Raw genomic sequence first — 20898 nt, forward strand, 5'->3', positions numbered from 1 at the left:
TCTGGTGGGCCACCCCTCTGGCAGGCAGCCTCTCCGACCCCGGGGAGCAGAGCCTTTCTGCTCTTTTCCAGGTTACCTTGAGTAGGAGAACTGCCTCATTGGGTCCCTCTGTGGGACCCAATTTAGTTAGAGTCCTTAGTTTCAAAGATTTACAAGAGAGCACCTAGGACAGGATCCACTCTGCCATCTTGGCTCCCTGTCCTTCATTTTGAAGAACAACAAAACATCAGGGAAGTGATACCATGACAACACATGAATTGCGTTTTTGTTTTTGTTTTTGATTTTTGCAAGGCAATGGGGTTAAGGGACTTGCCCAAGGTCACACAGCTAGGTAATTATTAAGTCCTCCTGACTCCAGGCCCACGTGAATTGGATTTAAGTGAGCCAGATGCTGTGCTAAATCATCAGCCTTACTTTCTCTTCCAGAGTCATCTGGGTTCAGTTCAGTGGCCAGATATAAATCAGAACCACTGGAGATGGATCTGGATATGGGGCAATCGGAGTTAAGTGATTTACCCAAGGTCACACAACTAGTAAGTTGCGAGTGTCTGAGACTGGATTCTAACTCCCATCTTCCTAAATCCAAGGATTCAGTGTTCTATTCACTATGCCACCTCTGCTCAAGGTGTAAGAAGACAGGAAAGGTAAGAGGGTTCTCATTTTGGAAGGCTTTGCATGTTTAGCAAAGCATTTCATAATTGATCCTGGAGGCAAGAAGGAGTCACTGGAGTTTATTGAGATGGGTCTGACACGATCTGGCCTGCAGTTTAGGAAAATCATTTTGGTGACTGAATAAAGGATGGATTGGAATAGGAAGAGATTTGAGGCAGGCAAGTCCCTGTGCAGGCTAGTTCAACAGTTCTGGTATGAAGTGATAACAGCTTGTAATATAGTGAATGGCAGTGTCAGAGGAGAGAAGGGGGCATTTCTGAGAGGTATTGCAAAGGTAAATCAAACAGGTCTTGGCAACAGATTGGATATAAATGAGAATGAGAGTTAGGGAGGAATACAGGAAAATTTCTAGATTGTAAGCAGGAGAGATTAGAAGGATGGTCTTGCCCTCTACAGTAATAAGGAAAGTAAGATGATGGGGAGAGTGTAGGGGAGTTCTGTTTTATACATATCGAGATGTCTATTGGATGTCCAATTTCAGCTGTCTGAAAAATAATTGGAGATTTGAGACCGGAGGTTGGTAGAGAGTTTGGGGCAGGATAGATTTAGAATCAATACCATAGAAATGGCAATCAAAGCAATGGGAGCTGATGAAATCACCAAGAGAAGTATGATAGAGAAGAGAGGATAGAACTTTGAGGGTTACCTGAGAACTCCAGCAAAGGAGACAGAGGATGAATGAGGATTAGGAGAGAGTGCTGGAGGAGAGAGAGTGATCAGTTGTGTCAAAAATTGCAGAGAGGTCAAAGAGAATAAGAATTGAGAAAAGTTCATTGGATTTAGCAATTAAGACATTATTAGTAATTTTAGAAAACAATTTAGGTGGAATGATAAGGTCCAAAGTCAGATTGTAAGAGTTTAAAAAGAGAGTGCAAGCATAGAAATTGGAGGCACCTATTGTAGATAGCCTTTTTGAGGAGTTTGGCTTGTTAACCATATTAATTTTCTTAGCTAAAAATAAAATAGCAAGGGGCAGCTAGGTGCGCAGTGGATAGAGCACCGGCCCTGGAGTCAAGAGTACCTGAGTTCAAATCCTGACTTAGACACTTAATTGCCTAACTGTGTGGCCTTGGGCAAGCCACTTAACCCCACTTGCTTTGAAAAAAACCTTAAAAAATAAAATAACAAAAATTTAGTTTATCCATGAAGTCTTATTCTCTAAGATCTTACCGAAACTCAAGAGTAGATGACATCATTAAAGACACAAACTTTTGGGGCCTATTTATATAGAAAAGATAGAGTAATAAAAACTGTTAGGCAACCAATGAGATTTCATATAGATTAAATAGTTTGACATTATGATCTTCTTATAAGTTATGATATTTGCTTCAAATTCTTATTGATAAGAATCCCACCTAGGCTGGAGAGGAAATGTTTACCACCAAACACAGGATTTCTCTCTTCTTATCCTGTTATTTGTTGATACAGGTAAAGGAATTTATTGGGGCTATTACAAAGTTGACTAAGTAGTGTCAACATAGGTCAAGTCAACACTTTATATAGAGAAGAGCAGACCTTGACATGTCAAATTGATATTTTACACACAGAGGCAACATTCCGATGTATAAAACTTTAAGTAGAAACTGAGAAATCAGTTTTTTCTTTTTATCAGGAAATTTATTAAGCTTTTGACATTTATTAAGCTTTGACAAGCTACAAAGGACGAGGGGATATAGGAAGATAGTTATTAGTAAGACTAGAAGGTCAAGGGAGGAATTTTCTTAAGATAGGAGAGACATAGATATATTTAAACTCTGTAGGGAACAAAGTAGTAGAGAGTGAGAGAATGAAAATAAGTGAAAGAGTGGGGATGGCAGAACGGACAATTTCTTGAAAGTTACTAATGATTTTTTAGTTGTCTAATCCATTCAGCCAGTAAAGTGATTTTCCCAAAGCACAAGTATGATCATGTCATTGCCCTACTCAATAAAGTTCACTGTTTTTCTATCATCTCCAGGATCAATACAAACATGTAGACATTCAAAACCCTCCCTAATCTAGCCCCCTCCTATTTCCCCTGTATTCTTTCACTTTGTTCCCCAACGAATGTTCTTGATCCAATGTCAGCAGCCTTCTATGTGTTTCATGAACAAGACACTCCATCTCTCTGTTCTGGAAATTTTAACTGGCAATTTCCTCTATGTGTAGAACTGTGGGGGTCCAGCCTCTGCGGGGTCCTTGGAACTTGACAGGAGGGATAGAGTCGGCGAAATGAGTTGAGTCAACAAGTGGGTACAGGCAGGAGCAGGTTGACTGTCAGCTGCTTAGATTTATTTTTATAGTCTTAGAATCATATGAAACAAGCAAATTAAAATCATTTCCTTGGTTACAAAAGTATACAATTTTCATCATTAATCACATAGTTCATATGGTTACAAGTTTGATCATGTAGTGGTTACAAGTGTGATTATCAATCATGTAATTAATTTTCTTGGCCCTGCTCAGACCGTGATGACCTCAACCTGCCTGTTGCCTAGTTTCTTGCTGCATAGTAAAGTTATTGATTAAACAGAACTTTCCTTAGAATAATCTTTGATATAATTTGTTTAATGGAATGCTTCTATGTTTTTGTACCGCATATGTAATGTTTTCGATATGCTCCCTTGACAACCTATAGTGAGGGTAGCTATGTTTGTCCACCTGTCTGTTGACTCCTTCAATAACTAATTTTCCTTTCAGCCCTTGTTGGTAGACGCTACAGTTTCTATGACTTTTTATTCTTTGCCAATAAACTAAGGCTGTTAGAGTTCACATATTGGTTACCTATACTAACTATTCTCTCACCATCTTTATCATATATTCCTGCGTATGATAAGGGGGGCAAAACTGTTAATTTCCCTGGAATTCTATCTGACCCATCTTATATCTGGTTTCTTTATATATATATGTATTCTGACATCTCCTTGGAACTCCCAGTGCTGTGTCTTCCAAAGATTTCATAATGCTGAAGCCTTTTGTATGTCTCAGGGAGAGGCAGTCCTGTTAAATTTGGACAGAGTTCACAATCTGTTTTATTCAAGGAATTTCTCTGAAATCCTTCCTTTATAGTCATTCTACTATTAGGATGAGTAAGTTTTGCAATCAATAATAGACCTATAAATATGGGTATACATGGAATCCCTATATATATTGAAGAAGGAAATGTTGTTCCATCAGGCAGTGTGACTGCCCTGAGTCTTCTTGCCACGACTGTGTCAAACAGCTTAGAGACCCTGGCTCCCAACATAGAACATGCAGATGATGGAGATGCTTTGCTTCCTTTAAGTTTCAACTAAAATCTGAAAACCTTCTTCAAACTCCTCTTAATTCTAATGACTTCCTTGTATTATTTCCAATAATTGAATAAACATTTTAATTCTCTGTGCTAGGCACTATACTAAGCTGGGGATACAAAAAGAAGCAAAAGGCAGTTCCTGATTTCAAGGAGCTTACAATTTGATGGGGGGAGATAAAGAGTATCAGACTTAGAAATATATTAACTCTATGTCTCTGATCAAAAATTGTTCTATCAGCCTCTTATTGAGGTTTATAGTTTTATTGTTAGCCTCTCCCTCCATATGGTCTGTGTCTTTCCACTTATAAACTTGAAGGTGGGTTCTGTCTGTGTGAAATAGCCTAGAACCCCTCTAATTGCATTTTGCAAGTTTGGGCTTTCACAGTTGTGAAAACAGTCAGAGTAAAGACCATTCTGAGAAGGCAGGAAACTGGTCTGGTTATCTCTATAAGTGACTGAATAAATTCTTAGACTTGTGACTTTTTGGAAAGGGAGAAATCCCAATGTTTTATATGTCTATATCATATCTGATAATATAAAATATAGTCAGGAGACAGTATTCGTTGCTAATTGGATCTTTGTCAGTTCTGACATAGAACAGATTTCATGGATGGGTTAGAGAATCATAAAGTAATCAATGATACCTTTTACTATCTGGTTAGCCGCCAATATTTTACAAGTGTTTGTGAGATTTTTATAAATATTTCTTTCTTCATTAAGTTATTGTTGGTACCTTTAATGATACCATCCACTCATGGGTTAGGTAAGAGCCTGGAGAATAAAACTTCATGGATAAAAGTTTTTTTTCCATTTTTAGGCAAATTATCATTAACAATAAATATACAAAGCAAGCCACACACACAGTGTTTTTTTTTTTTGTGTGTGTGTGTGTGTATGATAAATGGAAAATAATGAAGAGAGTGAAGATCCTGGTACTAAGAGAATGGGGAAGGTTTTCTGTAGAGGGTGGACTTTGGCCGAGACTTAAAGGAATCCAGAAAGGTCAGTAATCGAAATGCAGGAGAGAACTCTGGGCAAGAGAGACAGCCAGGGAAAAGTAACTCCAGTGAGAAAAGTGAGGGCTGGTTGGAGGAGTAGCTAGGTTAACAGCTGGCTTTCTATTCTTTTTGTTTGCACGAATTTAGGGATAGTTTTTTTTTGTCTTTTCACAACACACACACACACACACACACACACACACACACACACACACACACACACATCCAGAGCTTAGCAAAGGGCCTGCATACTTAATAAATGTTCGATTGCATGGAATGCCAGGAGACAAAAAGTTCTGGGGTTAATTTTGTAAGATGGTGATTCTCCACATCTGCCGCCGGCACCCGCATCCCTTTTTCCGAATCTCAGCCCGCTCTACTCCGCAGTGTCCAAGAGGGTCTAACTTTCTCCAGAACTAAGGTAATCAAAGTAAAACCTAGGAAAACCTTCCACAGAAACACCTGGGAGGCCTTTAAACCCTCCACCCCGCCATTGATTGGCTGCATCCCGTAAAGATGGGCGGAACGCGTCCCTGGATTGGTCATTAGCGCTAGGTCGGCGCCCCCGCCCCACGCAGCCACCCACGTGCGCCGAGCACGTGGGCCTCCGGGGGCCCGGCCTGTAATTGGTGGCCTCGGGAGAGACAGCCCCACCCACTCCTCCTCCTCGCGGGGGGCCGTCGCTCTGGTCTCGGGTCCCGGGACGGGTGGGGGCGGGGCGTCTTATGACAGCTGTGGTTGGCGCGGCGGGAAGCCACCTCCTCTTCCCGTCATGCCCTGGGGCGTTGTGCCCCGGAAGAAGAAGCCGGCGATCCGGGCTGTCTGGCTGGGCTGTGGGCCCTCCGGCGAGGGGCGTATCCCAGGGCTTCAGGTGAGCGGCCTCGGGTCCCCTCGGGCTGCCGCAGTGAGCCTCGGGAGGGGGTGCAGGGGGAGAAGGGGGACGGACCGGGGCGGGGGCGGTGGAGCAGCCCTGGAGACCGGGCCGTGGGGGAGGGGGAAAGGCCGAGGCCCGTGGAGCATCCCCCGGAGCCGGTGAACTCACTCCCCTCACCCCGCTTTATAAACGAGGAGCCTGAGTTCCTGAGAGATGACGCGGTCTGCCCAGGCCCAGGACAGCCATGAACTATCTGGGGGCAGGACTCGAACCCGGGTCTTCCTGGCGCCTATACTGGACTCCCCCCAGCCCGGCCCTGCAAGGGCTGGGCGGTTCCCTCCTCCAGATTTGAAACTTGCCAGTTCCGGGAGTCAGTTGGAGCCGGCGGGCCTGGGTGTGTGTGGGGGGCTCATCCACCTCCCTGGGACCGGAGCAGCCCTTGTTCACGGCCGGGGAGGGAAGCAGCTTTGAGAAAGGCAGGAAAAGTCCGGCTCCAAACTTCTGTAGAGAAGGCTAAGTTTAGCGATGTGGTAGCACAGTGGACCCCGGATTGGGAGTCGGGACAAGAGTTCAAATCTTGCATCAGCCTGTTGCTAGCTGTGTGACCCTGGGGAGATTGTAGCTCCTGCCTTTTCGAATGGAGCTGAGGATCTGATGAGAGTTCTTGTTAAAAGTGCTTTGCAAACTTTTATAAGTAGCTATTTTTATTAAAGGTAAGTGTTAAATACTTTTACGAAAACTTTTGTATTCCCATCTCCTTTTGGCCTCATTAATAATTCTAACTATTTTTATTAAAGGTGAATGTTATGTACTTTTATGAAAATTTTTTTATTCCCATCTCCTTTTGGCCTCATTAAAGATTGGTGAGGTAGGGAGGAGCCCCAGTCATTCACATTCCTAATGCTGATGTGGAAATTGATCCTGAGAAAGGTGGATCCCCTAGTCTTGGAGTGACCCTGAACTAACTAAGCCTAAGAATTCTGACTACTTGAGACTCAGTGCTCTTTCCACTAATAACATAAATCCCATCTGGGTACCTTTCAAGACTCCTATTAGGAAAGAAGATGGCCTGCCGGGAGGTTTTGTTGTTTTTTTTCAGTCTTGTCTGACTCTTTGTAACCCTGTTGGGAGTTTTCTTGGCAGAGATTGGAGTGGTTTGCCATTCCTTATCAGGTTCATTTTACAGATGAGAAAACTGAGGCAAAGAGGGTCACATAGCTAGTAAGTATCTTGAGACCAGATTTGAACTTGGGAAGATTATTCTAGCCCAGTTCTCTATCCACTGGGCAATGTAGCTGGTCCTTCTGAAGGTTTTAATGTTCTTTAAAATACTGCAGATTAGGTACAGCTGTGGTAATTTAGAGTGGTCCTGACAGCATCTTTCCCCTTCAGCTCAGAATTTTTATGAAGTGCCAGCTGATACCATCAAAGCTGAAAGGTTGAGTAACAGTTATGATTGTGCTATTTATTTATCCATTCATTCATTTATTTACACCAAATCTGATTGTTTAAGAGGAAAAAGAAAATGAACCATTGAACTATTGTTTCCTTGAAAATATACCAGGGCAGCTAGGTGACCAGTGGATAGAGCACTGGCCCTGAAGTCGGGAAGACCTCAGTTCAAATGCACCTCAGACACTTAATAATTACCTAGCTGTGTGACCTCGGGCAAGTCACTTAACCCCATTGCCTTGCAAAAACCTAAAAAACCCCCCAACAAAAAAAGCAAAAATTGGTTCTACCAAAGAAAACAGTTGAAATAAATAGACTTTCTGGTTTTTGCTTTTGTTTTTGTTTTTTTGCAAGGCAATGGGGTTAAGTGGCTTGCCCGAGGCCACACAGCTGGGTAATTAATAAGTGTCTGAGGCTGAATTTGGAACTCAGGTACGCCGGACTCCAGAGCCAGTGCTCTATCCACTGGGCCCACCTAGCTGCCCCAACTTTCTGAGTTTCAATGACATAAGATTTCATTGTTTGAACTATTGATGTTGAAATAGGATAAGATTCTAAAGGGAAGAAGTGAATGAAAGTTACCTGTGTGGTCTAGGAGGAAGTTATGCATATGACTTGTGAATTTTGTGGAGAGCTTCTGAATAATACAGAAATCTCTACCCCTAATCACATGTCTTTTTTCCTTTTCTTCCACTGGAAGAGCTGAGTTTGATTTCTTCTAGAAGAATGATGTTGATGGACTGTTGGAGAAACTGATTGGTATAACTAGATTTTTGTTTGTTTTGGATTTTGCAAGGCAAATGGGGTTAAGTGGCTTGTCCAAGGCCACACAGCTAGGTAATTATTAAGTGTCTGAGCCCGGATTTGAAACCAGGTACTCCTGACTCCAGGGCCGGTGCTTTATCCACTACACCACCCAGCTGCCCCAACTAATTAGATTTTATAGAAAAATAAAGTATAAATAATTTCCTTGCCGTTAACAGATTCCAGTATGTTCATCTTTTTTTTAAATTTGTTTTTTCAATTACATGCAAAGATAGTTTTCAACAATCATTTTTTGTAAGGTTTTGAGCTTTATATTTTTCTCCCTCTCTTTTCCTTGACAGAAACTCTAATACCTTATACATGTATATCCTTATTAATCATGTTGTAAAAGAAGAATCAAATCAAAAAGTGGGGAAAAAACACTAACATGTTTTTTTTTTTTGTAAGACAATGGAGCTAATTCATTTACCCAAGGTAAATTAGGAAATTATTAAGTGTCTGAGGCTGGACTTTAACTCAGGTTCTTCTGATTCCAGGATTGTACCACCTAGCTGTCCCAAACGTATTATTCTTAACAGACATAATGAGACAGTTTTTGTTTGTTTTTGCGGAGGTAGGTCCTCTGCCTGTGACTGCTGTGTGATGGGAGAAATCACTGGAAACTAGAATTAGAGCTCACCAAAATAATGAGGAGCTGGAAGGGTAGCATTGGAAGATAACCATATTTTAATGGAAGAATGGCTATAGGGACATTCTTTAATGCCCATATGATTTTTGTTATCCCTGTAGATGGTGAATTAGAAAACTGTACTATCCCACATGTATAAGTGGGGGCACTCCTGGGGGAAAAAATGTTCTGAAGTGTACCTATCAGTAGTCCTGGTGAATTGCCAAAGGTCTTAACAAGAAGAAAGGATTTTCCCAAGGCTAATTTGTGCCTATGCATTTGAGGTGAGTGTGCAGGTTCTTTTTAGTAAAAGTGATTTATTTGTCTGGAGATGTTGGAATGGTCTGCCACTAACAGAACAGGAGCTTCCTCTGTCTTTAGTTTAGGCTCTCTTGGAACAGGTCAGCTGATAGAACACTGCTCAAAACAAATTTTGAAATCAAAGTCTTGGGCTTGCCTGATGTTAAAGTCCGATCCTGTTATATACCATTCAGACTTATCTCTGCATGTGATGCCTGTCTGTGGAGAAACCTTCTGGTATATTGGAGAGAATTAGAAGAGCCGTTTGCTTTGCTAATTTCATGGTGCAAATGAGTTTCCTTTCTCTAGAAACGTTAGCCCTGTGTTGGCAAAACATAAAATAGAAGGAAACTCATTACACATCCTCTCTTAATGCTAAGGCAGAACTAATAAGAAAATGTGTTTAAAATTAATTGTGAGACTGTAAAAATGAGTGGGTGTGTGGTTGGGGGGGGGGGTGGCTGCGGCAGTGGGGTGGGCAGAGAGGGAGATCTTCCAGATAGTCTTGTTTTCCCATGAGCCAGCCTACATCATTTGTTGGCAGTGCATATTGGCTGTAGTCCGTTTTCATTTCAAGGTAAATTGGAAAGGGAAATTAAACCTTATTGTTAAAGTCTTGAGAGAGAAGGGGGTGGAGGCAGCAGCAAGCCTGTATCCTGTTGGAGAGGTTCTAGGAATAATAAGATTAGTGCTGTATTTTAACAGAAGGTGACATCATGGGCCCCCTTGGACTTCAGCAGCCCTGAGCTGCTGCCTTCACGGTCCCCTTGTCAGAATGGGCAATGTTGCTACAAATGTAAACCTGCTCATTTTAGGAGGCTCAGACTTTAATGAATCTTTACAAAAGGAGTGTAAAGGGTCCTGAGTTGACCTGCCTAGCTGTGGGGTGGTTGGGCAGAGACAAGGGGATGGAACACAAGAGAGGAAATGATAGAACTGCTGGCTCTAGTTCCGAGGAGCAGATGAAGTAGGGAAGAGGGAAACTTGATTGTTATTTTGAGGGCCCATAGTGCTTCTGCTTTGTTTTTCATCTCTGCTGGGGTGAATCTGTCATTAGAAAAGCACTGACAGGCTGACAGCCTTCCCAAGAGAGGGTCTGAGTGGGACACTGGTGTTTTCAGGCGTTTTCTGTTTTTTTTAATAGCCAGGAGGGGGCAGTGTTGGGCACATTTCTAAAGCCTTGACTTCTGCATTGCTTCTCATAAAACTGGCCTGGACCAGGCACAGCTGTCTGAGCTGGCTTCCTGAATGACAGCTCTGAAAAGTTTCCAGAGGAACCTGCTTGTGCTGCTTCCTAGGGACCCACTCCTTGGGACACACATGTTTTGGTTTGTGACTGATGTGCTTGGTGGTGCCCTTTGGAAAAGAAGAATTGAAATGAGGTCCCTGCCCACAAAAAGTGAGATCAGTCTTGGCTCAGAGAGGGTAGGGAAGGGATGCCAACATGTGTAGATCCTTAGTTTGGAGATGAGTCAATGTGGGAAGGGTTATAAACTTTCTGTAAATTGTGAATGTGGAGATTGATGGTTAAGTCTGGGTTTCTTTAGAGTCTCACAGCATTTCCAAAGTTTCATTCTGGTCAAAGAGGATAAGACAAGTAATGATGATTTTTTTTTTCTTCTTCATTAGATGGTCCTCTCTGATGGGCTCTTCCTATAGGATGCTGGAGAATCAAGAACAGGAGGTAAGAATGTGCTCCTCAGTTTAGTTTCCAGTAGAGAATGGGAACAGGGTTGTAGAGATAAGAGTTGGGAAGGAGGTCAGAAAAATTGTATATGAAACAGTCTTTCAATTCATTGTAATACTTTGCTCCTTGTAGTCACAATCTTAGGGATTCCGATGAGGTTGTAATAAGCTCTTTAGTTGGACATTGCTAATTTTTTCCTGCATCCTAGCTTGGTGAGTGTGATGCTCTTTGGTGCTGCTTGTGGGGAAACTGTCAATCTCTGCAGAACAGCTTTTGATACTTTATCCAGCTGAAGCTAAGACAAATATTTTCCTCTTTCAGGAATTGATTACTGTACGGGTCCAGGATCCCCGAGTACAGAATGAAGGTTCCTGGAATTCTTATGTGGACTACAAGATATTCCTCCATGCAAGTATTGGAACTGGGAAAACTAGTTATCTGCTAATATGGAACAATACATGGAAGGGATCATTAGCCTTCCTGGCTCTGGAGTTTAGGATTGGGGCTAAGTGCTGTCTTAGAAGGCCTGAGGCCCGAGGAGACTGAGAGAAAAAAAGAAAGAGATGTCAATGATGGCATTAATGCTCACAAGGAAATACAAAGCAACCTTGTATAACTGTCAAGGGAGGGATCTTCTGCATTGCAGGGGTAGTATGCTAGGTTTGGATTCAGGAAGACTCGAGTTCAAAGCTTTCTAAAATGGGGAGCATGGTGTAATTGTAATATTGCATTCCCAGGAGGCTCCACTGAGATACTGCTGGAAAAGTACTCTATGAATTTTAAAGGGCTCTATCAGTAGTCTCTTAAAATTGTCTGTCCTCTAGACTAACAGCAAGGCCTTTACTGCTAAGACATCTTGTGTGCGTCGCCGCTATCGGGAGTTTGTCTGGCTGAGAAAGCAGCTCCAGAGAAATGCTGGTTTAGTGTGAGTCTGTCATATGAATCCTTCTTGGGCCCTGGTTCCAAATGTTTAAAAGTATTCTTGGGGTGGGGACCCCCAAAGGACAAAAATGTTATCAAGCAGGAGGAGAGGAGGGGAATGATAGGGAACTTCTCCCTCAAATAGGGGTTATAAGTGAGGAGTAGAGGGGGCAGCTTGACCCCTGAATTTTTAGACCATATAGCTGTCATCTAATTGAAGCTATTGGTAATATGGCATACTATGGTACTATGGAATAAGCTTCTGTTCTAACATGCCAAGTAAGACCTGAACAAATTTAATACGGAAATTAGAGCTATCAGGCTCTTCTACTGATCTGAAGGGTCGCTGCTTTCCCATCTGTTTAAAATGTAGGAATTGTGAATTTGGAATGCAGATTCCTATTCCTGGGGATTCAGCTAATTAGCTGAGAGCCTTGATTAGGAAGTAGATGTTAGTTTTTTGTGTTTTTAAAATTAAGTTTGAAATGTGAAAGTATTGGGACAGTTTTTCTTTATCAGGGTGGTCTTCTTTCTCTGTAGCTGATTCTTTAGTGATAATGAGATAATTTGTTGACAATTTGAATGACTGCTCATTTGTAATAAGCCAAATGACATGGTTTGGGTCTTTCTTTTCTTTAACTCAACTAACTTCGTTTCATTTCACTGTTACAGACCACACTCATAATCCTTTGCCAGTTTTCCTATGAATGTAATTTCTCTTAAGGGAAACAGTGTAACCCAAGGTGAAAATATAAAATGTTTACTTTGTCTCACACCTACTACAGATCACATAATTTCTTATCAGTGGGATCAGTTTAAGATGTTCATGTCTAAAGTTAGAGGGGTTTCCTGTTTATTTATGACTGGGGAAATAAATAGGCAGATTTGAAAACATACTTCATTAAATGCTAATAAATATGACTGCTTTCTAATGGGTTTCCTTTAGCCCAGAAGCCAAGATCATGTTTTTCTCTCTCATTTCTCCCCTCAGGCCTGTACCTGAACTCCCTGGAAAGTCCACCTTCTTTGGCAACTCTGATGAATTTATTGAGAAGCGGCGACAAGGTCTTCAGCACTTCCTGGAGAAGTAAGTTGAGATTATCGGTTGGCCTTTGTGCCAGCCAGAGTGGTGATTAAACATTCCAGGCAGGTGTACCTCTGGGGACAGGTAGCTTTGGGGTAGCAAGAGGATGAGGCAGGTCCTGCCCGGGATAGGGGAGCTTTGTCACAGACAGGAGATGTCTATGATGTCCAATTTTCTGAGGTCTTTAAGGTGCACATGATTCAGCAGTCTTCTTGAGATTCACAGTTCAGGGCAATATTTTATCTCAGGATTATCTCTAATTACTGCTGGATTTGGCCATAGAGTCCTGCAGAATGTGGTCCTCCTCTCCGACAGCCAGCTGCACCTCTTCCTGCAGAGCCAGCTGTCAGTACCAGAAATTGAAGCCTGTGTCCAGGGTCGGAGCCCTATGACTGTAGCTGATGCCATTCTCCACTATGCCATGTCTAACTGTGGCTGGGTCCAGGAAGAGAACGTGGGTTCTCCTCAACTGGCAATGGGAGACCAGCATAAGAGGTAAGAAGAAGATAACAGTAAGGAGAAGAGAAATCTGAATTTGAATTGGTCTCAGCTCTGATGTTAGTAGTATGACCTTGGGCATAGTGCTTTGTTTTGGTGCCTTTCCTTATCTACAAGATGGGCTCAAAGAAAAGAAAGTATTCCTGAGGACTTTATAGTAGTTATGGTTGTTTACCTTATACCAAATTAGTCTTTAATTACCCCTCGCTGAGTCACTATGACTTAGGATGTAAAAAGCTGGAATGTAAGAAGGGGAAAAGGGGTAGCTAGGTAGCAGCGGTGGATAGCACCTTGACCCTGGAGTAAGGTGAACTGGAGTTCAAATCCAGCCTTAGTCACTTGTTAATAACTATGTGACCTTAGCCACACCCAAAAAAAAATCTTTTTCCAGTTGCTGTTTTATCCGAAGAGCTGGTGGTCAGGCCTCTCTATCACCTCTTCAGAATGAAGGAAAGGACCACTTGACAGTATGGGCTCCTGTAGTTGATCCTGTGGCTCCTCGATTGGAAAGTTCTTCACTTCCTCTTCCAACCTCATCTTCAAGCTGGGACTTTGTCCAATCTGATGAAAGGACCAGTGTCCCCCAGCCCTGGAAGAGAGTGGAGGAAGATCACCCAGTTCACCCACCTTATGACATGGACTCAGAATCTGGCCAGTTGGAAACAGTTTGAGAAGTGAACACTTTGGCCTGAGATCAGATATGAAGGGAGTAAGCCGAGTGGGTGGGTTAGGATGATCATCTATGTCTAGGATGTTTGACCTCCTGGGCAGCCTTAGCCTCACATGGTGGTGGTAGCAGCAGCTTTTGCAGCCCTCCTCTCTCAGTTAGTTGTCCTCTTCCCAATACTGGGTGGACAGGAAGCTGACTAGGCTCAGAACAAATTTGGAAACTTAGGGTCTGTTTTGTTTACAGTTCCCTACACTTGACTCTTCTGGGAACAATTTCTTCTGATGATTTGTTTGAGTATAACCACCTCCTTGAAATTCACTAGTTTGGGGGGTAATCAGGGTGTGGTTGGGGGCATAGAGGTAAGAAGGTGCTAGCTTTTGCTGCTTGCATTGTCCCAATGGCTACTCTTAAGCCATCTGGCATTCCCTTGCTTTAGAAGTAGACTTGTGTTTAGATTGTTGTCTGGTTTTGCTCTAGCCTTTGCAGCTGTTTGTTTTAGGGAGTTGGCCTTCTCCCTACGTCTCTGTTTCTACAATCTGTTAGATAGTTCTCTTCCTGTCCCCTTGTTCTTCTTGTCCTTAGTGTCCTTAGACTCAGACTTTCTTTTCTGTGACTGGGGCAGCTACAGCCCTTTCGGCATCTGGAGTTGCTGTGCTCAAGGATGGAGGAGGGCAGCAGCAGCAGCTTGGTGACCCTGTACAAAAAGGGGCTTGAGTTTAGCCAGAAGGGTAGCAAAGAGCTGCTGGACTGGGAGCTGATGGGTTGGTTTGGGGGCTGAAGCCTTTGGGCTGAGGCTTCCATGGAGCGTGACTTGTCCCTTCTGGCTTCACTTTACTTCATATTCCCCATATCCCATGATATTTTTCTTGCTGCATAATCTCTCTCTCTCTCTGTTACAATAAGACAGCCTGTTCAGTTCACCAGGATCTGGGGACTGTGCTTGTTGATGAAAGCTTTGTTTTTTCCCTGTAAGCAAAGGACTCTAGGGAAGAGTAGCAGGATGCCTTTAGACAATGAGGCATTCTGGCCTCCTGCTGCCTCTCCGTTTCGGACTGGGGCTGGGGGGTGTGTGACTCACTCGTGTGTCTGCTCATTCCCTTCCCTCCTTTGGTCATCCCACCTCGTTGTCTGTGGGTTCTCTCACTATCAGTGGACACTGTGGGGCCATCATGACATTTAGCTTAGAGTGGAAGAGCTCTGGCCTGAAATAAAATTCAAGTATTTAAGACTGTTGTTGCAATTTGTGTCTAACAAGCTGTGGCAGAGAAGGAGGGAGTCGAGGCTGGCGGTAAGTTCCTTTAATAAATCATGAATTTATCAGCGTGGAAATAATGACTGAGAGCTGTGCCCGGCAGCATCCTGCACACTGATAGGGGAGTATGGCTTGGGCTTGCCGCTGGCAGAAAGGGTATCTTCCGAAAAGTGTTGCCTTCCAACTCTTCTCCAGGTCTCCCAACATACCTGCTTAGGTATAATTTACTAGATACTTCTTCCACCCTCACTGCCCGTCTGGAGGTGCCAGGTGCTGAAAAAGAAATAAACTTAATCAGCAGGCAGGTATGAGCTCTGACTGCACCCTGGCCTTTCCACTCCCTCCCCAAGTTGTGACATTGTGGTACAAGTAGGCAGGTGCCTAGAGAGGCAGATCCAAAATGTCAAAAGAAGTTCATTTAAAAGGACAACAACAACAACAACAATCACATACACAACCCTTACAAAAAAAAAACCTGACAGATGCTAAGCTAATGGCATCGGCTCTACTGATTGGTGGGGATGGTTCATGAATATTAATAAGTCCAATGCTCCAAATGGTGCAGCTGTGAACCCAGCTGTGCCTGAAGCTCTCTGATCTCGAAACTTCCAGACATGAGCCGGAGGTGGTCTGTGTCAATTCCCTACTCAGCCAAAAAACAGCAAGCTGGGTTGGTTGTCTTATGTTCCCCACTTTTTTTCCACGAGCTGGCATTCAGCTCCTGGTCCTGCCAGCAGGGTGGGCTGATGGGACAGCAGGAGCTGGAGGAAGACAGGGAAATTATTTTTTCCCCCTTAACTTCCATAGTCTTTAATGACTAATTATAGAGTCAGTGTGCGTGTGAGCACACTTCCCCCTCCCCCATGAGGCTGGCCAAAAAGCCTCCCTTCACTGGCTAAGGTGGTGTTTTGAGGTCCCTGAGGCCATTGACTGGGAAGGGATGTCCTATGGTGGAATTCCTTTGAAGAGGCAGTATTTAACTTGCAAGACAAGCTTGAACTACTAGAAAAGACAAAAAATAATTCAGCTCCTTTCAAGGTATTGCAGTTTGCATTTTGCTTTTAAATCCATACTTGACTAAAGTGACTGCCAATCCTATTGAGAGGCTGGGATGGACAATGTATAAGATGTCACACACCAACCCAGTATAGGGAAAAGTTCCAGGTTTTTTTCCCCTCTTACCAAAGGCAGAACATACTCCTGGGCTCATTTCTATGAGCTATCTGCTTGGCTTGTCATTTTTTTTTTTTATCATCTAGAAGACATCTAAGCTGTTTCCAAGGCCTGTGTGAAGTGATACAGAGCAAAGCCAGCTGAATCTCTACACACCATAACTATGCATGGAGTTGGGAGGAGTGGGGTTGGTTCAAGATCTGGGATTTAATAGGTGAAAGGAATTAGAAAGACTAAGATGAACTGCAGATCAGTCGCTCGTGTAATAACAGCATTTCTCTAGCTCCTGAATGGTTTGTAAATGGCTTTACATGAACAAACTGATCTGATCTTCCCAACAACCCTGTGAGGTAAGTGCTCTATGAGGAGGAACCTGAAGCTGAGATAGTGAGATTTGTCTGGGGTGGTCAAGCTGCTGGTACTAGAATCAAGGCCTTCCAAGCTAAGGCTGACCTTCAACCCACAAGGTCATATTTCCCCTCTTTCCTCTGGGTGTATAAAGGAAAACTGATTAAAAGATGGAAGAAAATGAGTCTAGATGAAAAGGGAACACAGTGCAAAGGCATTTTCTTTGGTTGGCTATCAGCATGGTTCTGCTTTTCTGGAATTTGGATGATTTTTTTCCTCCATTGATGGTGATTACATTTATAATTGTAATAAAGTTTCAAGATAGTGTGGATTCTCAGGATAGTTACTTCAAAGTTAAGTAAAACTAAATTTAAAAAACCCCTCTGTTCAAAACAATCCTCATCCTCCCCACTTCCTGTAAGCATTGCTACCAGGTCACAGACACACCTTTTTCTGCAGCTAGAGGATCTGCTTTTTGGCTTAATCTTAGGTAACTCTAGCTTAATGGGGAAGGCATTTTCATTTTTAAAGATATATTCAGATATTAAACTAGTCTGCCTTTGATATATGAATCTGTTTATTTCTAGCAGACAGTGATTTTTGCCATATATTCCCAGAAGCAGGGGCATGGGGGGGTATAGAATGGGGGGATAGGAGTGGCCTGGGACTGGTGGTGGGGATGGAAACAGACCAACTTAGCCTGCCTTCTGGAGGCCACAAGAGCATTCAGTGAAGGGCTGGAGTGGCATCTGTGGATTTATGTGTAAGCAGCCAGCTGAGACATAGCTAAAGCCAAGCAGATAACTACTGCAGTGTGAGATAACCACTTCCTTCAATCAGGCACTGGGCACTGATCCTAGGCCCCACTCCTCCCTCCCTCCTCCCTCCTGCCAGCTCCAGGTCAGCTCTGTGGCAGATACATAGACTGGTTCAAGGTAACCTTTCTCTCCTCCAGCTGTGGGGATGTTTTTCCTGTCCTTCTCTCCTCACTCTCCAGCTCTGTGTTGTCCTGGTTCCACCAGTTTGGAAGTGTCCAACTCTCCTCATCCCCATCTCTGAGGAGATCTGGTTCTAGGGCTGGTACATTGGTCAGAACTCAGCATCAGGGACCTAGGCTCCAGCCATGGTGGCTGCTTACAAGCAGGAATGTATCCTACCGCTCAGGCTGGGAAGCTGGAACCCCAAGTCTCAACATGTAATAAGCATGAAAAGGCTTATGGGCAAAAGAATGACAAGCTCGGCAGCTTTTAGGGTAGTGGAGTGCTTCAGAGTGAATAATTTCTCTTGCCCTTCACCCAAGAGATAGCTTACTTCCCTCTACCATCCAAGGAGCTGAGAAATGTACTGTTTTCCCTGCCAGTAAAAGGAGGTGTGAATGATACGAGACACATCAAAACTGGACTATGGGAGGTAAAAATTCTGAGACCTCTAGGCCTAACTCCCAGATTACATGTTCTTATCAGTCCCTTTCCTTTCCACTTACCTTATAGCTAGGCAAGTCAATATTTAGCACTGCTTTCCATTTCCCCCTTGGTTTTGAGTACTTATAGGCTAATGGTTATGCTTAAAAACAGTTCTTGGCTCTAGCCAGTAAGTAGCTTGTTGATTATCCCTCCCACCATAAGAGCTCTGTCCTAGTGAACTCTTCCCCACCCCCTCCCCACAATGGCTTTGGATCCATGAATCCACAAGGCATCTGACCCAGGGCTCTTCTGCAGTAGGCACATGATGGTAAGAGCCAGGAACAGGGTTGTGCTGGATGCAATGCAACCTGCCTGCTGTAAGCTACGAGACTTAGATATATTCTGCCAATTAGAACACATCTGTTCGAAATGCTAAAAGGCGGGTACTGTCTCTTTAAGAGCCATCCCACTCCTCTCCTTGAGTGATGAGGGCTGGGAGTATGAGGGAGTCAGATGCTGATTAAACACTCTTACCGCAGAGCTCTGTTAGAAAATTACTGTAATTATGATCTGGTCCCAGCAGAGGGATGAGTTCCAATCCTGCTAATAACCCTTCCAGGTGCCTCAGATCCTGGGCCTGTGGGAACCCAAGTTGTCTGAGCTTTGGTGGGTACCAGGCTCCACAACCCCTCTCCTTGTTGGCCTGGTGCTTGGAAGGGTAGCACCTAAACCAGGGGCCCAATTTCTTGACCTGTCCACAACCCAAGTGCCAGGGCAGGTGCTGTTTTCTCTTAGTATGGTATCCTTTTCAACTGTCCAGGAAGAGCTCCAAGGAGACATCATTAAATAAGACACTGTTAAAAGCTGGGAAACTCAGAGCTGTCAGGAAGAAGGATATCTGTCCTAAATCCCTTCATACTGCCTGGCAATTGCGGCAGGAGTACCAGCACCCACACCAGATTTTGCAAACCACCCACTTTGCGCCAGTCCCCCCATGCCAAGATGTACCAGAGACACATGAGGCAGTGACTCTTCCAGCTTGGAGATGCCTAAACTCAAATGAGTCCTAACCCCCAAGCTGCTCCCAGGACTGGAATTTGTTTCCTGTGCTCATCTTTTAGAAGGGAGAGAAGGTGTGTGCATGGGGAGAAGGGAGCTAACTGCTGCTCTGCAGATGTGACAGAAAAGCAGGCTAGAATAGGAAGCTTGGCATCTAATTTGCAAATCCAACTGTAACCAATAGATATAAAGCTCCACAAGTCAGGGGTGAGTTAAGGTTAACATGATGTCATCAAGCAGGCACAGCTTGGAGGTATCTTTGAAGCAAGGAGATTGGTTGTTGTTTTTGTTTTAATTTTGAGCCACTGGGCTTTTGTATCTGGGTTGTTCCCTATAGCTAAGATACTAACACTTTATGGTTTATGAAGCATTTCATTGGAATCTTACACCCTGTGAGGGAGGAACTAGAGGAATTTTATGGATGAGGAAACTTGTGTCTTGCCCTTGGTCACTCAGCTGGTAAATGTTGGGCAGAATTCAAACTAGGGTCTTCCTGATTAGAACTTGTCCACTCCCTATCTCAAGTACTTCCCTTTGAGCCAGGATAAGAAAATTAAGGAGTAGAGAAGTCCAGCTTGATGTTGTCCAGCTATGCTGAGGGTGGGGCTTTTGCCATTGATGGGTTTTACTATAGTCCTCTGTCCAAGGACACAAAACTGCTGAAAGTCTGTACCTTCCTGTACCTTACACCTATGTAAGTATCTCCAGTGCACTCTGAGAACAGCAACCAAATTAATATTATGATTCCTTCTGGAAAAGACCTGTCAAGCAATTGTCAATCCTAGGACTCTACTCACCATCACTGTAAATCCTTCCTGGTCAGCCTAGCAAATATAATAGAGCAGGGGACAAAACATTGGGCCTGGAGTCAGGAAGACCTGAGTTTAAAACTGGCCTCACACACATCCTAGCTATGTGACTCTGGGCAAGTCATTTAACCCTGTTAAATTTGTCTCAATTTCCTCCTCTGTAAAATGAGCCAGAAAAGGATATAGTCAACCACTCCAGTATCTTTGCCAAGAAAACCTCAAAATGGGGTCACAAAGAGTTGGACAGGACTGAAAACAACTGGACATTAGAACATAAACTTCTTGAGGACAGGAACAATCTTGCTTTTCTATTTGCATACCCAGCCCTTAGCAGCACTTGCCACAGAGTAAGTGAATAATACATGCTTATTCATTTTTTTTAAGACTAGATTTCTCGGGGCAGCTAGGTGGCACAGTGGATAGACCACCGGCTCTGGAGTCAGGAATACCTGAGCTCAAATCCGGCCTCAGACACTTAATAATTACCTAGCTGTGTGGCCTTGGGCAAGCCACTTAACACCATTGCCTAGCAAGAAAAAAAAAACCTAAAAAAACCCCCCAAATCAAAAAACTAGATTTCTCTCTTTCATCCAAGTTTACCCCTCTCAGGTCTCAATCCTATTACTGATTGGCACAGGACCTGCTCCATTTCTGACCTGGGATGATTCCCCCCTCCTTAGATAGCCTGGTGAACCACCTGTCCTGAGGGCTTACCCTATAGGTACCAGGCTTCCTGTGGATGCTCAATTGACATCCTGAGTTCAATTACTCCATCAGTTTTAGTCTTCCTGATATCAGGGATTACACCAGGCTCATTTATGCATTCTCCTGTCCAGATTTCCCCCTTGCCTCAGAGACTGGCATTCCAAATAGTCTTTGGAATAGTCAATCCAGAAGTAGGAGAAAGAGCTTGGGTTCTTTCAAATGCTCTTGTGATGATGGTTTTCATGATTAAGTCAAAGCTTTGAATATCGAACTGTTTTACAGGCATT

At 43.5% G+C, this 20898-nt stretch overlaps 2 protein-coding genes across 6 annotated transcripts in view; one reads left to right on the top strand and one right to left on the bottom strand.

Moving 5' to 3' along the window:
* The first annotated feature begins 5709 nt into the window (after nt 1–5709).
* SNX11 (sorting nexin 11) lies at nt 5710–15088 on the top strand. Of its 2 annotated transcripts, XM_074224181.1 has the most exons (8): nt 5710–5815; nt 8825–8986; nt 10632–10686; nt 11011–11097; nt 11514–11614; nt 12602–12697; nt 12977–13189; nt 13584–15088. In XM_074224181.1, the coding sequence occupies exons 2-8, from the start codon at nt 8976–8978 to the stop codon at nt 13861–13863; spliced, it is 843 nt and encodes a 280-aa protein (XP_074080282.1). In that variant the 5' UTR covers nt 5710–5815; nt 8825–8975; the 3' UTR covers nt 13864–15088. The 2 variants fall into 2 exon arrangements, with proteins under 2 accessions (XP_074080282.1, XP_074080283.1); XM_074224182.1 differs by lacking the exon at nt 8825–8986 and having other exon boundaries at nt 5720–5815.
* Nucleotides 15089–15105: 17 nt separating this feature from the next.
* The window catches only part of SKAP1 (src kinase associated phosphoprotein 1), a 401607-nt gene continuing 395814 nt past the window's right edge, over nt 15106–20898 (bottom strand). Inside the window, exon 12 of one of the 4 annotated variants that reach the window (XM_074224177.1) lies at nt 15106–15387. The gene's annotated coding sequence lies outside the window, so the exon portion shown is untranslated. The remainder of the gene's footprint in view (nt 15388–20898) is intronic. The other 3 variants (XM_074224178.1, XM_074224179.1, XM_074224180.1) reach the window with 3 other exon arrangements.

The sequence above is a fragment of the Macrotis lagotis genome, chromosome 2 (genome assembly GCF_037893015.1).
Source record: "Macrotis lagotis isolate mMagLag1 chromosome 2, bilby.v1.9.chrom.fasta, whole genome shotgun sequence".
NCBI lineage: Eukaryota > Metazoa > Chordata > Mammalia > Peramelemorphia > Peramelidae > Macrotis > Macrotis lagotis.

Excerpts from the sequence above, each read along its gene's own strand:
- SNX11 (XM_074224181.1), top strand. Across the intron at positions 10,687-11,010 it reads TGGAGAATCAAGAACAGGAG|GAATTGATTACTGTACGGGT; the intron begins GTAAGAATGTGC and ends TTCCTCTTTCAG. Across the intron at positions 13,190-13,583 it reads ATGGGAGACCAGCATAAGAG|TTGCTGTTTTATCCGAAGAG; the intron begins GTAAGAAGAAGA and ends ATCTTTTTCCAG.